Source organism: Desmodus rotundus, chromosome 8, assembly GCF_022682495.2.
Source record: "Desmodus rotundus isolate HL8 chromosome 8, HLdesRot8A.1, whole genome shotgun sequence".
Classification (NCBI taxonomy): domain Eukaryota; kingdom Metazoa; phylum Chordata; class Mammalia; order Chiroptera; family Phyllostomidae; genus Desmodus; species Desmodus rotundus.
The window spans coordinates 31,647,476-31,661,669 of NC_071394.1; the positions used below are offsets into that span (position 1 = coordinate 31,647,476).

Here is a 14,194-nt window from a genome sequence, read left to right on the forward strand (position 1 = left end):
GGCTATTTTGAACAATGCTTCAATAAACATAGGCATGTATACATGTTTTCAAATTAGTTTTTTTAAAAATAAATACCCAGAAGTGGAAAAGCTGGATGGTATGGTGGTTCTATCTTTATTTTTTGAGGATTATCCATGCTGTTTTCCATAGTGGCTGCACCTGTTTACATTCCCACCAACATTATCTGTGTTCCCTTTCTCTACCTCCTCAACAACATTTGTTATTTTGAGTATTTTTTGACAATAGCCAAGCTAGCAGGTGTTGTGACTATCTCATTGTGCTTTTGATTTGTATTTTCTGACAATTAGTGATGTTGAGTATCTTTTCATGTGTCTGTTGCCATCTGTATATCTTCTTTGAAAAAAATGTCTCTTCTGGTCCTCTGCCTATTGTTAATTTGACTGTTTTTTTTTTCTTTTCTCTCTCTCTCTCTCTTTCTTTCTTTTCTTTTTCTTTTTTTGCTATTGAGTTGTTTGAATTCTTTGATATTTTGAGTATTAACCCATTATCAGACATAAGACTGCAAATATTTTTTCCTGTTCTGTAGGTTTGCTTTTCATTTTGATGAAGCAGAAGTTAAGTTGATGCAGTCCCCCTAGTTTATTTTTGCTTTTGTTGCCCTTGCTTTTAGAGTCAGATCCATACATTCAACACCAACATTGATGTCAAGGAGCTTACTGTCTATGTTTTCTTCTGGTTTTATCATTTCAGGTCTTACATTCAAGTTTTTAATACATTTTGAGTTAATTTTTGTGCATGGTGTCAGATAATGGTCTAGTTTCATTCTTTTGCAAAGTTTTCCCAACAGCATTTATTGAAGAGACTGTCCCTTGCCCTTTGTATATTCTTGGCTCCATTGTCATAAATTAATTGACCATATATTTGTAGATTTATTTCTGGGCTCTCTATTCTATTCCATTCATCTATGTGTCTGTGTTCATGTCAATACCATATTTTTTGGATTACTATAGCTTTGTAGTATAGTTTGAAATCTGGGAGTGTGATACTGCCAGCTATGTTCTCCTTTCTCAAGAATGCTTTGGCTAGTCAGGGTCTTTTGTAGTTCCATATAAATTTTAGAATTATTTGTTCTAGTTCTGTGAATAATGCCATTGGAATTTTAATAGGGATTGCACTGAATTTTTAGATTGCTTTGGGTAGCATAGAAACTTAACAATTTTAATTCTTCCTGACCGGAACTACAGGATACCTTTCTATTTATTTGCCTTCTTCAACTTCTTTTGTCAATGTCTTATACTTTTCAGTGTACAGGTCTTTTATCACCTTGGTTAAATTTATTTATAGGTATTTTATTTTTTGATGCAATTGTAAATGGGATTGCTTTTTAAATTTATTTTTGATAGTTTGTTATTAGTGTGTGTGAACAGAACAGATTTCTGTATATCAATTTTGTGTCCTGCAACTTTACTGAATTTATTTGTTAGTTCTAACAGGTTTGTGGCGGGGGGGGGTGGCGTTTGGTGGAGTCAAGGATTTTCTACACATAGTGTCTTGTCATCTGCAAATGGTGATGGTTTTACTCCTTCCTTTCCATTAGGATGCCTTTTATTTTTTCTTCTTGCCTAATTCTGTGACTAGGACTTCTAATACCCTGTTGAATCAAAGTGGTTAGAATGTATAGCCTTGTCTTGTTCCTGATCTTAGAGGAAAAGCTTTAAGCTTTTCTCCATTGAGTATGATGTTAGCTATGGGTTTGTCATATATGGCCTTTATTATGTTGCGGCATGTGCCCTTTATAACAACATTGTGGGGACTTTTATTATAAATGGATATTGAATTTTGTCAAGTGCTTTTTCTGCATCTATTGAGAAAATCATATAATTTTTATCTTTCATTTCATTAATGTGGTGTGTCATGTTGAGTGATTTTGAAAATGTTGAACCACTCTTGAATCCCTGCAATATAATCCCACTCAATCATGGTGTATAATCCTTTTAATACATTGTTGAATTTGGTTTGCTAATATTTTGTTGAGGATTTTTGCATCTATGTTCATTTTTTGTGATGTCTTTGTCTGGATTTTGTATCAGGGTATTGCTGACCTTATATAATGAATTTGTAAGCATTGCTTCCTCTTCAATTTTTGGAAGAGTTTGGAAAGGATAGGTATTAAATTTTCTGTGAATATTTGGTAGAATTCATCAGCAAAGACTTGACTTCTGGTCCTGGACTTTTGTATGTTGAGAGGCTTTTGATTACTGATTCAGCATCCTTATTAGTAATTGGTCTACTTAGATTTTCTACTTCTTCCTGATTCAGTCTTGGAAAATGGTATATTTCTTGGAATTTTCCATTTTTTCTAAGTTGTTCAATTTACTGGCATATAATAATTCATATTTTCTCTTATGATCTTTACAGGCCAGTATCCTCAACAAAAAACTCTCTCATTTCTGATTTTATTTATATATTGAGTCTCTTGTTTTCTTGGTGAGTCTAGCTAAAAGTTTTGTCAATTTCATTTATCTTTTTGAAGAATGAGCTGGTAGTCGCATTGATCCTTTCTATTGTTTTTAGTTTCTATTTTATATTTTCTCTGATCCTTCCTTCCTTCTACCAACTTTCAGCTTCATTGGTTCTCCTTTGTCTAATTGATTTGGAAGGAAAGTCAGATCACTTATTTGAGGTTTTTTCTTGTTTCTTGAGGTAGGCCTGTATCACTATAAACTTTCCTTCTTTAGAACTGCTTTTGCTGCATCCCATTAATTTTGGAATGTTGTATTTCTGTCTTCATTTTTTTCAAGGTATATTTTGATTTCTCCTTTGATTTATTTATTGACCCTTTGGTTCTTCAGTATCATGTTTAATCGCTACACATCTGTGAATTTTTCAGTTTTCTTCCTATAATTGATTTCTAGTTTTATATCGTTGTGGTCAGAAAAGCTGCTTGATATTATTTCAATCTTCTTAAATTTATTGAGACTTGTTTTGTGGCCCAACATGTGATTTATTTGGGAGACTGTTCCATATGCAGTTGAGGAGAGTGTGTATTCTGCTGCTTTTAGATGGGATGTTTTGTGTATTTCTATTAAGTTCATGTGGTTTAATGTGTCATTTTAGGTTACTGTTTCCTTGATTTTCAGTCTGAATGATTTATCCATTGATGTAAGTCTCCTACTATCTCATTGATGTCAACTTCTCCCTTCAAGTCTGTTAATATTTGCTTTACGTATTAAGGTACTTTTATGTTGGGTGCATAAATATTTACAAATGTTATATCCTCATCAAATTGACTCATCATTATGTAATGGTCTTCTTTGTATTTTATTACAGTCTTTGTTTTAGAGTTTATTTTTTCTGAGATAACTATAGCTACCCCAGCTTTCTTTCATTACCATTTGTATGGAATATCTTTTTCCATCCCTTCACTTACAGTCTGTGTGTGTTCTTAGGTCTGAAATGAGTCTCTTGTAGGCAGCATATGGATGAGTCTCGTTATTTTTATTTATTCATCCACTCTACATCTTTTGGTTGCAGAGTTTAGTTCACTTACATTTACTTATTGACAGTTATGTGCTATTGCCATTTTGTTGTTTTTTTCTGGCTTTTTTTTTGCAGCTTCTTTTTCTTTTCTTGCTCTCCTCCTGTGGTTCAATGAATATCTGTAGTGCTATGTTAATATTTATCTTTCACAATCTTTTGTGTATCTACTTAGGTTTTTGCTTTTTGGTTACCATGAGGTTCACATACAGTAGTATACATAACAGTCTATTTTAAGTTGATAGCAACTTAGGTTTGAATGCATTTTTTTTTTTTTTGTTATTCAATTACAGTTGTATGCCTTTTCTCCCCATCCCTCCACCCCACCCCAGCTGAACCCACCTCCCTCCCCCCTCTCCACCCTCCCCCTTGGTTTTGAATGCATTTTTCAAACTCTGCATTTATCAGCCCCCCATGTTTTGTTTTTAATGACATATTTTACATCTTTTATTTTGTGTGTACATCGTAACTCATTATTGTAGTTACAGTTAATTTTATACTTTTGTCTTTAACTTTCATACTAGCTTTATAGAATGTTAATCTACTACCTTTAATATATATTTGTTTTTACTGATGAGATTTTAACTTTCATATGCATTTACTTGATAGTGCCTTTTATTTTCCATTTAAAGAAGTCCCTTTAACATTTCTTGTAAGGCCAGTTTAGAGGTAATGAACTCCTTTAGCTTTTACTTGTCTGGAAAACTTTGTCCTTCCATATGAATAATAGCCTTGCCAGGTAGAGAATTCTGGTTGGGAAGCTTTTTTCCTTTAAGCACTTTGAGTATATCATGCCACTCTCTTCTGACCTACACCATTTCTGCTAAGAAATCAGCTCATAGTCCCATGGGGGTTCCCTTGTTCACAACAACTTGTTTTCTCTTGCTGCTTTTAAGATTTTCTCTTTATCTTTAACTTCTGACATTTTAACTACAGTGTGTTTGGTGTGGGCCTTTGGGTCCATCTTTGAACCTCTCAGTGCTTTCTGGACCTGGATATCTGTTTTCCCCCCAAGTTAGGGAAGTTTTCTGCATTATTTCTTCATTTTTTTTCTGCCCCTTGCTCTCTCTCTTCTCCCTCTGATATCCCTATAATGTCATTCCACTTGATGTTGTCCCATAGGTCCCTTATGTTACCTCCATTAAAAAATTTTTTTTCTCTGTTCGAGTGAGTGTTACTACTTTGTCTTTCACATTGCTGATCTGTTCTACTTCATCCAGTTGCCACTGAACCTCTCTAGTGTATTTTTCAGTTCATTTATTGTATTCTTCAGCTCTGTGACTTCTGTTTTGTACTTTCTTATATTACTATCTCTTTGCTGAAATTCTCATCCATTCTTTTCCTGAGTTCAGTGAGCATCTTTATGACCATTACTTTGAACTCCAATAGGTAAATACTGATATGTATTCCATTAAAGTTTTTGTCTTATTCTTTCATTTGGAACATATTCTCCGTTTCCTAATTTTGCCTGCCTCTCTTGTTTGTTTCTGTGTACCGTGAAGAAGAGCTTTCTCTCCCAGTCTTGAAAGAGTAGCCCTGTGTAGGAGGTGAAAGTTAATGTTTAACCTTACTTATTTTCTTGGTTGTCTCTCCAACCTGTGTGATCGTGTAAGAAGACTGAGTTAGTTTTAATAGGTCCCAGTTTTTGAGGATGTGCCAAGACCTAGGAGTGTTCCAGAGGGAGGGATCTCAGTCAGTGCTTAGTTTCAGGCTGAATGGAAACTAACCTGAAGGCAACAGCCTTTAAGGCATTCAGCAAGTTTACACAATACCGTGGGATCACAGTTTTGAACCCTGCTGGCTTTGGGACCAGGTAATCTAGAGGTTTCCCCTTGGTGATTGCTACACAAATTGGGACTCCAGACAAATCCCTTTCTGGGAGGTACTGGTGAGCTACAGAGAAGTAAGGGAGAGAACAAAGATGATGTCCTCCAGCCTACATACCCTGAGAGCACTTCTGTGACCTCTAGATGTGTGGTATACTTGAAGCCTACCCCTTAGGCTGACGTTCCAGGACAAGCAAATGGGTCTTTTTTTCATAGCAATACAGATAATGTGTTTCAGTGTGCTGTTTTTGTAGTGCCCTGGGGGTGGTAACCTGCCGATAGCTGTCTTTCTAAGTGTTTCATATGTGTGGGGCTCAGAAATACAATCCTGTCACCAGAGCCAGGCACTCAAGAGGCATCCCCTGTGTGGATTGCATGCACCTGCTGGCCTTGGCAGGGCCATGGGAACGATTGGTGGGGCCGCGGGTGTGACACAGGGCAGGGTGTATCCCTGGCGCTAGCAGGTTAGAGGGAAAGTGTACAAACTGTGCTCACCAGTGCCAGTGATAGCAAGGTAGAGAGAGAAGGCAAAACCAGTGCCAGTGGTAGCAAGGTAGAGAGAGAAGGCAAAAGTGATCCTCGCCAGTACCCCTGTTCCTAGAGAGGGTTCCAACAGGTTCCTGCCTTTCTGGTAAATGCTTTAAGATTAGTAAATTAATTTCTTCACACATGGTCTAGGTGCTTTTTAACTGACTGCTTTTGCACTAGGTCCCTGGGTGAGTGGGTCTGCTTCAAGCCCTTTAAAAGTGAAATCTCCATTACCTCCAGCCCTATGATTCTCCTGGACATAAACCCCAGTGGTTTTCAAAGCCAGATTGTTTGGGGGCTGTATCTCTAGTATAGGTCTCAAGGGTTGGGATGCCTCATGTGGGGAACAAGCCCCTCACTCCTCAGCGAGGAGCTGTGTATTTGTGAGATCTCTTGGTCATGGGTTGCCGTGCCAGGAATGGGGTTTTTGTAAGACCACCTCTCTCTTATCATCTCAATGTGGCCCTTTTATCCTTTGTTGTTGGGGAGCTTTTCAGCTAGTCTTCAGGTTCTTCCCAGAGGGAATTTATTCACATGTAGCTGTAGACTTTTGTTCACGGGAAGAGGTAAGGTCAGGATCTTCTTCCTATGCTGCCATCTTGAGCTGCCTCTGAATTATTTATTTATTTATTTATTTATTTAGTACAGTGTGATAAGCAACAATGCTGCTTTTCAGGCCATGTGGAAAAATTTTCTCAGGTCTTCAAATCTGTTAGTTGCCACAAGTCTCAGGGTGAAAAGTGTAATTTTTGTGAAATGTGAAGAGATGGGAGCAAAGGAAAAATAATACGGAACAGCATAGAGTAAGGGCAGAATTTTGGATTCTTATTGAATTGGTTTTGGAGTAATGAGAAGTACATGTTTTCCTTAAGTATATTGCATAGTTAACAGCAATGTTTAAAAGACAAAAGAGGTATTTGAATGGAGAGTTGTGAACATTCTTGGGCTCCTTCTGTTTGAGGAATCTCATATACTTGTAGCTTTGAATCAGAACCACTGACATTTTAGTATCTAGTTATACTGGCATTTGCAGAAGCATAGCTTTCCCAACCATATGATGAGTGAGAATTAAATGATTGCCTATCATTTAAGACCCTTAAATGAACATTATAAGAAAGTGGAGTGGTGAAAGAAATGGAAGAAGCATGAGCTTGCTTGGGGATGTTGACTTGTGCATTACTATGAATGAAGTATTGTGAAGCTTCTGGAAGACTGGGTTGTTCCATATAAAGGCAGGACTGTTAGGGATCCCATTCTACTACTGGATATCATCCAATGATCTTTTCTGGTTGGAAAGACATGATTTTAACAGACTCGTAACTAATCACTTTTATCTCTGGTTTATTCACAGGAGATTGAATACAAGAAAACCGTGATGGCACAAGCCCATCTGCACTGCTTATGTCTCCTCACACTGTATTTGGTAAGAGAAGAGGATGTTCTTATTTACAAAAATATTTTCTGCCACCCTTCTACTGCATACCAAGAGATCAATGGTTATAATTTTTTTTAAAAGTCTATCAACATTAAATCATATACAAAGGACACATAGTTTGCCCCAATGTGATGTTTTTGATGAAAATTACTACAAGTCATGTGTCTGTACTTTCTCCTCAGCTCTTAAAAGCCAATAGCGCTTGGTCAAGGCTTAAAACAAATCTATCTACTCAGGTTTAGACCTCCATGTATAACTCAGGGAATCTGGAAATAAACACATACCAATACATGCATTAGTGTAAGTCCTTCTATTGTGACTTTTTTTTTTTTACTATGGCCATGAAAAATTACCACTGAAACACACACACAAAAGCATTTTCTCTATTTTTAACCTTGCTCTGCTCTGTGTATATGTATGTATATTTATTTATTTTGGAGTTTCTAGTTAAATTTGTCTTTAGCCATTTGTTGAACTAATCCTAGTGACTGACAAGCTTCTAGAAGGTGGAGCCGGATGAACCCTGGAGAAATATAACCTTTGACCTTGGATAGACAGTGAGGTGCCATCCTGCTCTTACTCATGAGATGCAAACATGTCATATACTTGCCAATTTGTTCTATTATGAAGCAAGATTATGGGGAAGCCTTTGCTTTCTCTTTAGAAAAACACTTCAAGATGCTCATACCTCAAATCATGTATTCTTTCCTTCTGTGACACACACACAAAAATGTCAAATTTTAAGTCCCAGAGAGTTTCCTAGAGCCCACACAGCTCAAAATTTTTACAGAGTGAAATAGAACCAAACTTGTGAAACTATCAAGAGCCCTCCTCCCATGGTTGGAGGTGGAGGAGTGGATAATCTCCTGTTCAATCTTTATGAGCAATCTGCATCCTCAAAGACCAGGGGCTCAACTCTTGTTTCTAGGAGTGCCTAAAGTCTGGGTCAAACATCCCCACTTGACTTCTGTCCTCTTCCGACCCTCTTAAATGTCCTTTGCTCTCTCTAGTATTATAAGGTTGTGGTGATGTCATATCTAGGTTCAAACTTGGCACTGTATCTTGCCAGTGATAGGAACTTGGGTGAGTTACTTAAGAATTGAACCTCAGTTTTTTGCCCTGTGAAATGAGGCTGATAGGAGTACTTGATCATAGAATGTTGTGGCAATTCAAGGAGATAATGCATTTTTAAAGTCCTCATATTTGTGACTTGTACAGTCTAAGTACTTAATAAACATTAGCTATTATCATTATTAGAGCATTTACATGTATATTTTATTGATTATTCTATTACAGTTGTCCCAATTTTCCCCCTTTGCCTCCCCCACCCAGTACCCCCCTTCCCTCCAGCAGTCTCCCTCTTAGATCATGTCCATGGGTCATGCATATAAGTTCTTTGGCTTCTCCATTTTCCATACTATTCTTAACCTCCCCCTGTCTATTTTGTACCTATCAATTATGCTTCTTAATCCCTGTACCATTTCCTCCATTCTCCCCCTTCCCCCTCCCCACTGATAACCCTCCAAATGATCTCCATTTTTGTGATTCTGTTCCGGTCTGGTTGTTTTCCTAGATTGTTTTCATTTTTGTTTGTTTGTTTTTGTTTTTTAGATTCAGTTGATTCAGTTATGAGTTTGTTGTCATTTTATTGTGCATAGTTTTGATCTCCTTAAATAAATCCCTTTACATTTCATATAATAAGGTCTTGGTGATGATGAACTCCTATAGCTTTACCTTGTCTGGGAAGCACTTTATCTGCCCTTCAATTCTAAATAATATCTTTGCTGGATAGAGTAATCTTGGTTATAGGTCCTTGCTTTTCATCATTTTGAATACTTCTTGCCAGTCCCTTCTTGTCTACAAAGTTTCTTTTGAGAAATCTGCTGATAGTTTTATGGGAACTCCTTTGAAGGTAACTCTCTGCTTTTAAGATTCTCTCTTTATCTTTAACCTTTGGCATTCTAATTGTGTGTCTTGGTGTGGTCCTCTTTGAGCCCAACTTGTTTGGGACTCTCTGTGCTTCCTGGACTTGTATATCTATTTCCTTCACAAAATTAGGGAAGTTTTCTTTCATTATTTTTTCAAATAAGTTTTCCAGTTCTTGCTCTCCCTCTTCTCCTTCTGGCATCCCTATGATTCAGATGTTGGCACATTTGGAGATATCCTAGAGTCTTCTTGTTCTTTCCTTGTTTTTTCAAATTCTTGTTTCTTCATTCTGTTCTAGTTGATTGTTTATTTCTTCCTTATATTCCGAATTGTAGATTTGAACCCTGGCTTCCTTCCCTTCACTGTTGGTTCCCTGTAGATTTTTCTTTATTTCACTTAGTGTAGCCTTCATTTTTTTCTTTATGCTTTTGCAACACACTGTGAGTTCTCTGAGCATCCTTATTACCAGTGGTTTGAACTCTACATCTGATAGGTTGGCTATCTCTGTTTTGCTTATTTCTTTTTCTGGGGTTTTGCTCTATTCTTTCCTTTGGGCCATATTTCTTTGTTTCCTTGATTTGGTAGCCTCCTTGTGTTTGTTTCTGTGTACTAGTTAGAGTTACTTTGACTCTCTGTCTTATTGAACCTGTTAAGTTGTATGGGGTAGAGCCTTAGCTGTTTGCCAGGCTGTAGCAAGACTATTACTACTGTATGTGGGGAAGGAGCCAGAGAGGGGACAATGCTGCTGCCTGGCTGCTAGAGGCATGCTTGGCACTCACCCCATTTCCAGTCACTTCAGCCCCTTACTGTATGCTACTGGCACCCTTCTTGCTGCTGCCCCTATGGTGGTTCCCAGGGTGCGTAGGTTTGCGTATGTTCTAGGACTGTGCAGGCCCTTTAAATGACTCTCTTGAGAGACTTGCAGTTTCTTCCACTGCTCCAACACTCACTGGATTTTACAGCCAGAAATTGTGAGGTTTTGTTTTCCTGGCACTTGAGCCCTGGACTGCGCAGTCAGGCCTGGGGCTGGGATTGCTTGCTCCCAAGGTATCCCTCCCATTTTTTATTCATCACACATGAACGTGAGACCACCCATTCTGTTGGCCATTGCTACCACTGCCTCACCACCACTGCCACACTGCGTCCTCTCTGGCCCCACTCCCCATTTCTGCACCTTCTCCGCCCTGGTCGAATATGGCTTCTTTAAATCCTTGGTTATCAGACTTCCATGCAATTTGATTTTCTGGCAGTTCTGGGTGTTTTTTTGTTTTAGGTTAGTTGTGATCTTTTTTATGGTTGGGCAAGGAGGTGGAGCATGTCTATCTATGCCTCCATCTTGACCAGAAGTCCTACAGTGTTTTGAATATTCAGTGTCTACAATCATATGGACCCTGACCTCCACGAGGAAGGGACTGTGTTTTAGTCATCTTTGTAGCCTCAGCACATAGCACAGTGCCAGGAATAAGGTAAATTAAATATGTAATTATGGGCTTATATTAGGAAACAACAATGAAATCTAAGAGAGAGAGAGAGATGATTCTATCACAATGATTTGATTTTAGTGGGCTCATCCCCTTTTTATATAAGAAAAGGACATATATTTTTATTCCTGGATAAAAGTTGAAGATAAGTTTTTCTCTCTCTATTCTCAGTCCAGTAGGATTTCTGCCCACAGTAAGAAATACTGCCTAAATACTGATGCCCAGAAGACAGCCACAAGCACAGCTGTCTGTGGTTGAAGGAAGAAACTGCTACCTGTGTGGTGGGCTTTCAGGGCCGTTGAAATTCCTGCCTCCACTCACCTCTACTCCTAGAACCTTTCCTATGAGGAATGGAAGTTTAGTTGAAGCTTCTTGCCTTTAGCATAAGGCTTTCTTCAGCAGAGATAGTAATTTAAAATGTTTCCCAATCACATACTCTTTACTGCAAAGGGCTCTCTTATTATTTTCTGAGAGCTGGTTTTTCATAAGTAGGTTAGAAATACCGCATGAATATTGCAAGGGCACTGAAGAGAGAACAAGTAAGTAATTCAGGGTTTGAGAAGGGCACTGAATAGGGAGGGAGGCAGGGAAATCAGGGAGAAGCCACTTATTTTAGAGTTTTGCCTGGGCCTATGCTTCTTCCAGAGGAATAATAATTTGGCATTAATACTACATAATCAATACAGAGAACTCTTGCTGGAAAGTGCAATGAGGGTGGCTACCAGGCAGGCAGATGTCCTTTGATGGCCTGGAAGGCAGTGTAGCTACATTGTTCAGAGATGGGGTTTGTGGTCCAACAGGGCTGGCTCTACCCCACTGTAGCTATATCAGTGTCCCTTCTGTGGGACTTCTCTGGAGATAATTTCCTGATAATGTTGAGGACTAGAAGAAATGATGTGTGTGGAGGGTCTAGTCCCATAGCTGCCACACAGAAACACTCAAAAATGGCAGTTTCATTCTCATCCTTTTGTTTCATCTTTTTGTACAAGACGGTGGATGTTATTTTCTCCAAGTCCTTCATAAACCCTGTGGTCCTTCCACATATTTCCACCACACTGTTCTTTTCAGTTCTGGCAGTATGGCCTGATGACTCATGGTGTGTACATGGATTTTGAAATCTTTATAGCCCAAATAGCTATGTTAATGGGCAGGAAGAAGGATGGGTTGCCCGGCTATAAGAACCCAACCTTGAACCTTGCACTGAGATGTAACCTCCTTTACTGATAGGTGAGCCAGCTTATCCATAGGAAAAATGCAGGCTGGTTTGTGAGGTTCGTCTGACTAATGCAGTTTTCCTCTGGATACTGTCACTGGTGTGATCAGCTGAAAAGCTGACCACTTGCTGATGTGACTGGAAAGTTGATGAAGGCAGTTTTCTGTTAAGCAGAAGCCCCACAGGAATCACTGCCTTGGTCTTGGAACAGCAATGGTGGCACCTGGCTATTTGCACCCAGTTTCTGTGCCCCACCTTCCAGAGGAGCTGCTGGAGCTAAAGAAGATGTAGGAAAGGAGTGGAAAGTGAGGAAGAGACCCCTGAGGATGATACACTTAAAAAGGAAGGGATGAGCTGGAAGTCTATAGAATTATTGTGTTGGTACAGAATACTTTTAGCTATAAGTAACAGGAAGTTTGGCTTTAGAGGTCTTCAATAAATGGGGGTTTACTTTCCTCAGATAACAAGAAGCCTAAAGTGGCAATCAAGGGCAGGTGTAGCACTTCTGTGATATTATTAGAGACTTGGGCTTCTTTATCTTTGTTCCACCATTCTCTGAGCTGGTTCGTCCCCTCATGCTTTCATGATGGCGATCACAGCTACAGACACAGGTCCACTGTCTGAGCAACAACAGGGAGGCGTACACGGCAACTCCGGCTGTGTCTGTCCTGTTTTTCATCAGGAAAACAATAGCTTGGCCAGAATTTCCCAGCAGACTTTCCCTTTTGTTTCATGAACCAGAAATAGTTCACTTGACCACCCTCCTAGCTGCAAGGAAGTCTGGGAAAGAGAACACTCAACTTCCCAAGGGAGAGAGGTTGATGATGTTGGGAGACAGTTAATCCAAGAGTCTGCTACAATGCTGAAGGAGAGGACACCAAATTCCAAATCCCTCTGCATTCTCCTATGTTATTTTTCCTTTATCAGACAAGCAGTATCAACTTAAGATTCAACAAACCAAGAGATTTCGTGTAAGATCATTTTTCCCATCACTCCGTTGCTAATTTTTGGGGGGTTATTCCCAGAATTTCCATGGCAAGAATATACTTGCTTTCCCCAAATACTGGAAGACAAATTCTCTCCCATTTTCACCTACTTCTTACATTTTTGGTTTTACCTGTCTAGCTCAAAAACCATTGACTTGCCATATGCTTCTGATCCTAACATATTCCACCTCTGGTTCCCAGCACAAGTAGGTCTGAAGAACCACTCAGGAAGGAGGGGAAACCAGCATCAGGTATGGAGGCTAAATCCCTCCTCCCAGAGGATGCCCCTCCACGGGTGGGTTTTTGGCTGGCTGTCACTTCCTGCATGCCACTTGCTCCATTCTGCCTCGTGTTTCCTTTCAAAGGTGCAGTCATCCTAGGAGCAAAGGGATGGCAGGGGCATGTGCCGAATGCTCCCCATTCTCCCTAGTTGAAAGTCATATTCTTCCACATACCGTGGATGCAGCTGGCTTTCTGCCAGGTTGTCTCTGCTGCTTTTGCTCCCTGTGGTGCATAGTGGGCTTATAGTGGCTGAGAGGGCCAGTTTAAGAGTCACAGGTTTTAATTCTGCGTCCTGCCGCTACCTGGCAAATTACTTAACCTCTCTGTGTCTGAGTCTCATCACCTATAAAATGGAGCTAACAATCAATTTACCTCCCTATGGTTGCTGTCAGGATTAACTGTGTTTAGGACAGAGCTCAACACATACTAACTTGCCCGCTGTTCCAGCCACCACTTACTGCTATCCCAGCCTGGATTTGGGCATCTGCATGGAGCTGCTTGTCTTTCAAGTTCAAGGTCTTTGGATTTTAGAACTGTTGTGGGGCTACTGCTTGAAGTGCATTTAGTATGGGTACTGCATTTGTGCTTTTATTGTTTTCTAAATGAGTACAGATTGTGAATCAAATGTTAAAACAGTAAGCTTTTCTCAAACTTACAGTTCAAATTCAGATCAAATTTGACTAAAATTTACCGTGTTACTATGTGCCAAACAAGCATTGAACTAAACACATCTGTGTGTTCATTTTTCCCCCTGATAAATTCTGTTTTACCTGGGGAGACTGTGAACTCCAGAGTGCTATGAATCTTCCATGAATTTCCTTATAAACTAATAGAAGTGAAGGGAGATGTTTTAAGAAGCTGGTGTAAAAACATCTGGAATTTAAAAGGCGGAGTGGGACTGTGAGAAGATCATGAACCTTTGTTCGGTTAGATCTGTGTACAGCTGTTGTGTCAACCACTTACGAATTTTCCTTTGAGCAGGTAGCTTAACCTCTCTGAACCTCATATGTACCATGGA

The 14,194-nt window shown here is 39.2% G+C and overlaps 1 protein-coding gene across 3 annotated transcripts in view; it reads left to right on the forward strand.

Annotated features, from left to right (window-relative positions):
* The window catches only part of CDH17 (cadherin 17), a 73,222-nt gene that overhangs the window by 19,698 nt on the left and 39,330 nt on the right, over positions 1 to 14,194 (forward strand). For all 3 annotated transcript variants that reach the window (XM_024572313.4, XM_045181733.2, XM_045181732.2), the window contains exon 2: positions 7,205 to 7,276. In XM_024572313.4, the coding sequence (XP_024428081.2) occupies positions 7,229 to 7,276 (48 nt within the window). In that variant the 5' untranslated portion in view covers positions 7,205 to 7,228. The remainder of the gene's footprint in view (positions 1 to 7,204; positions 7,277 to 14,194) is intronic.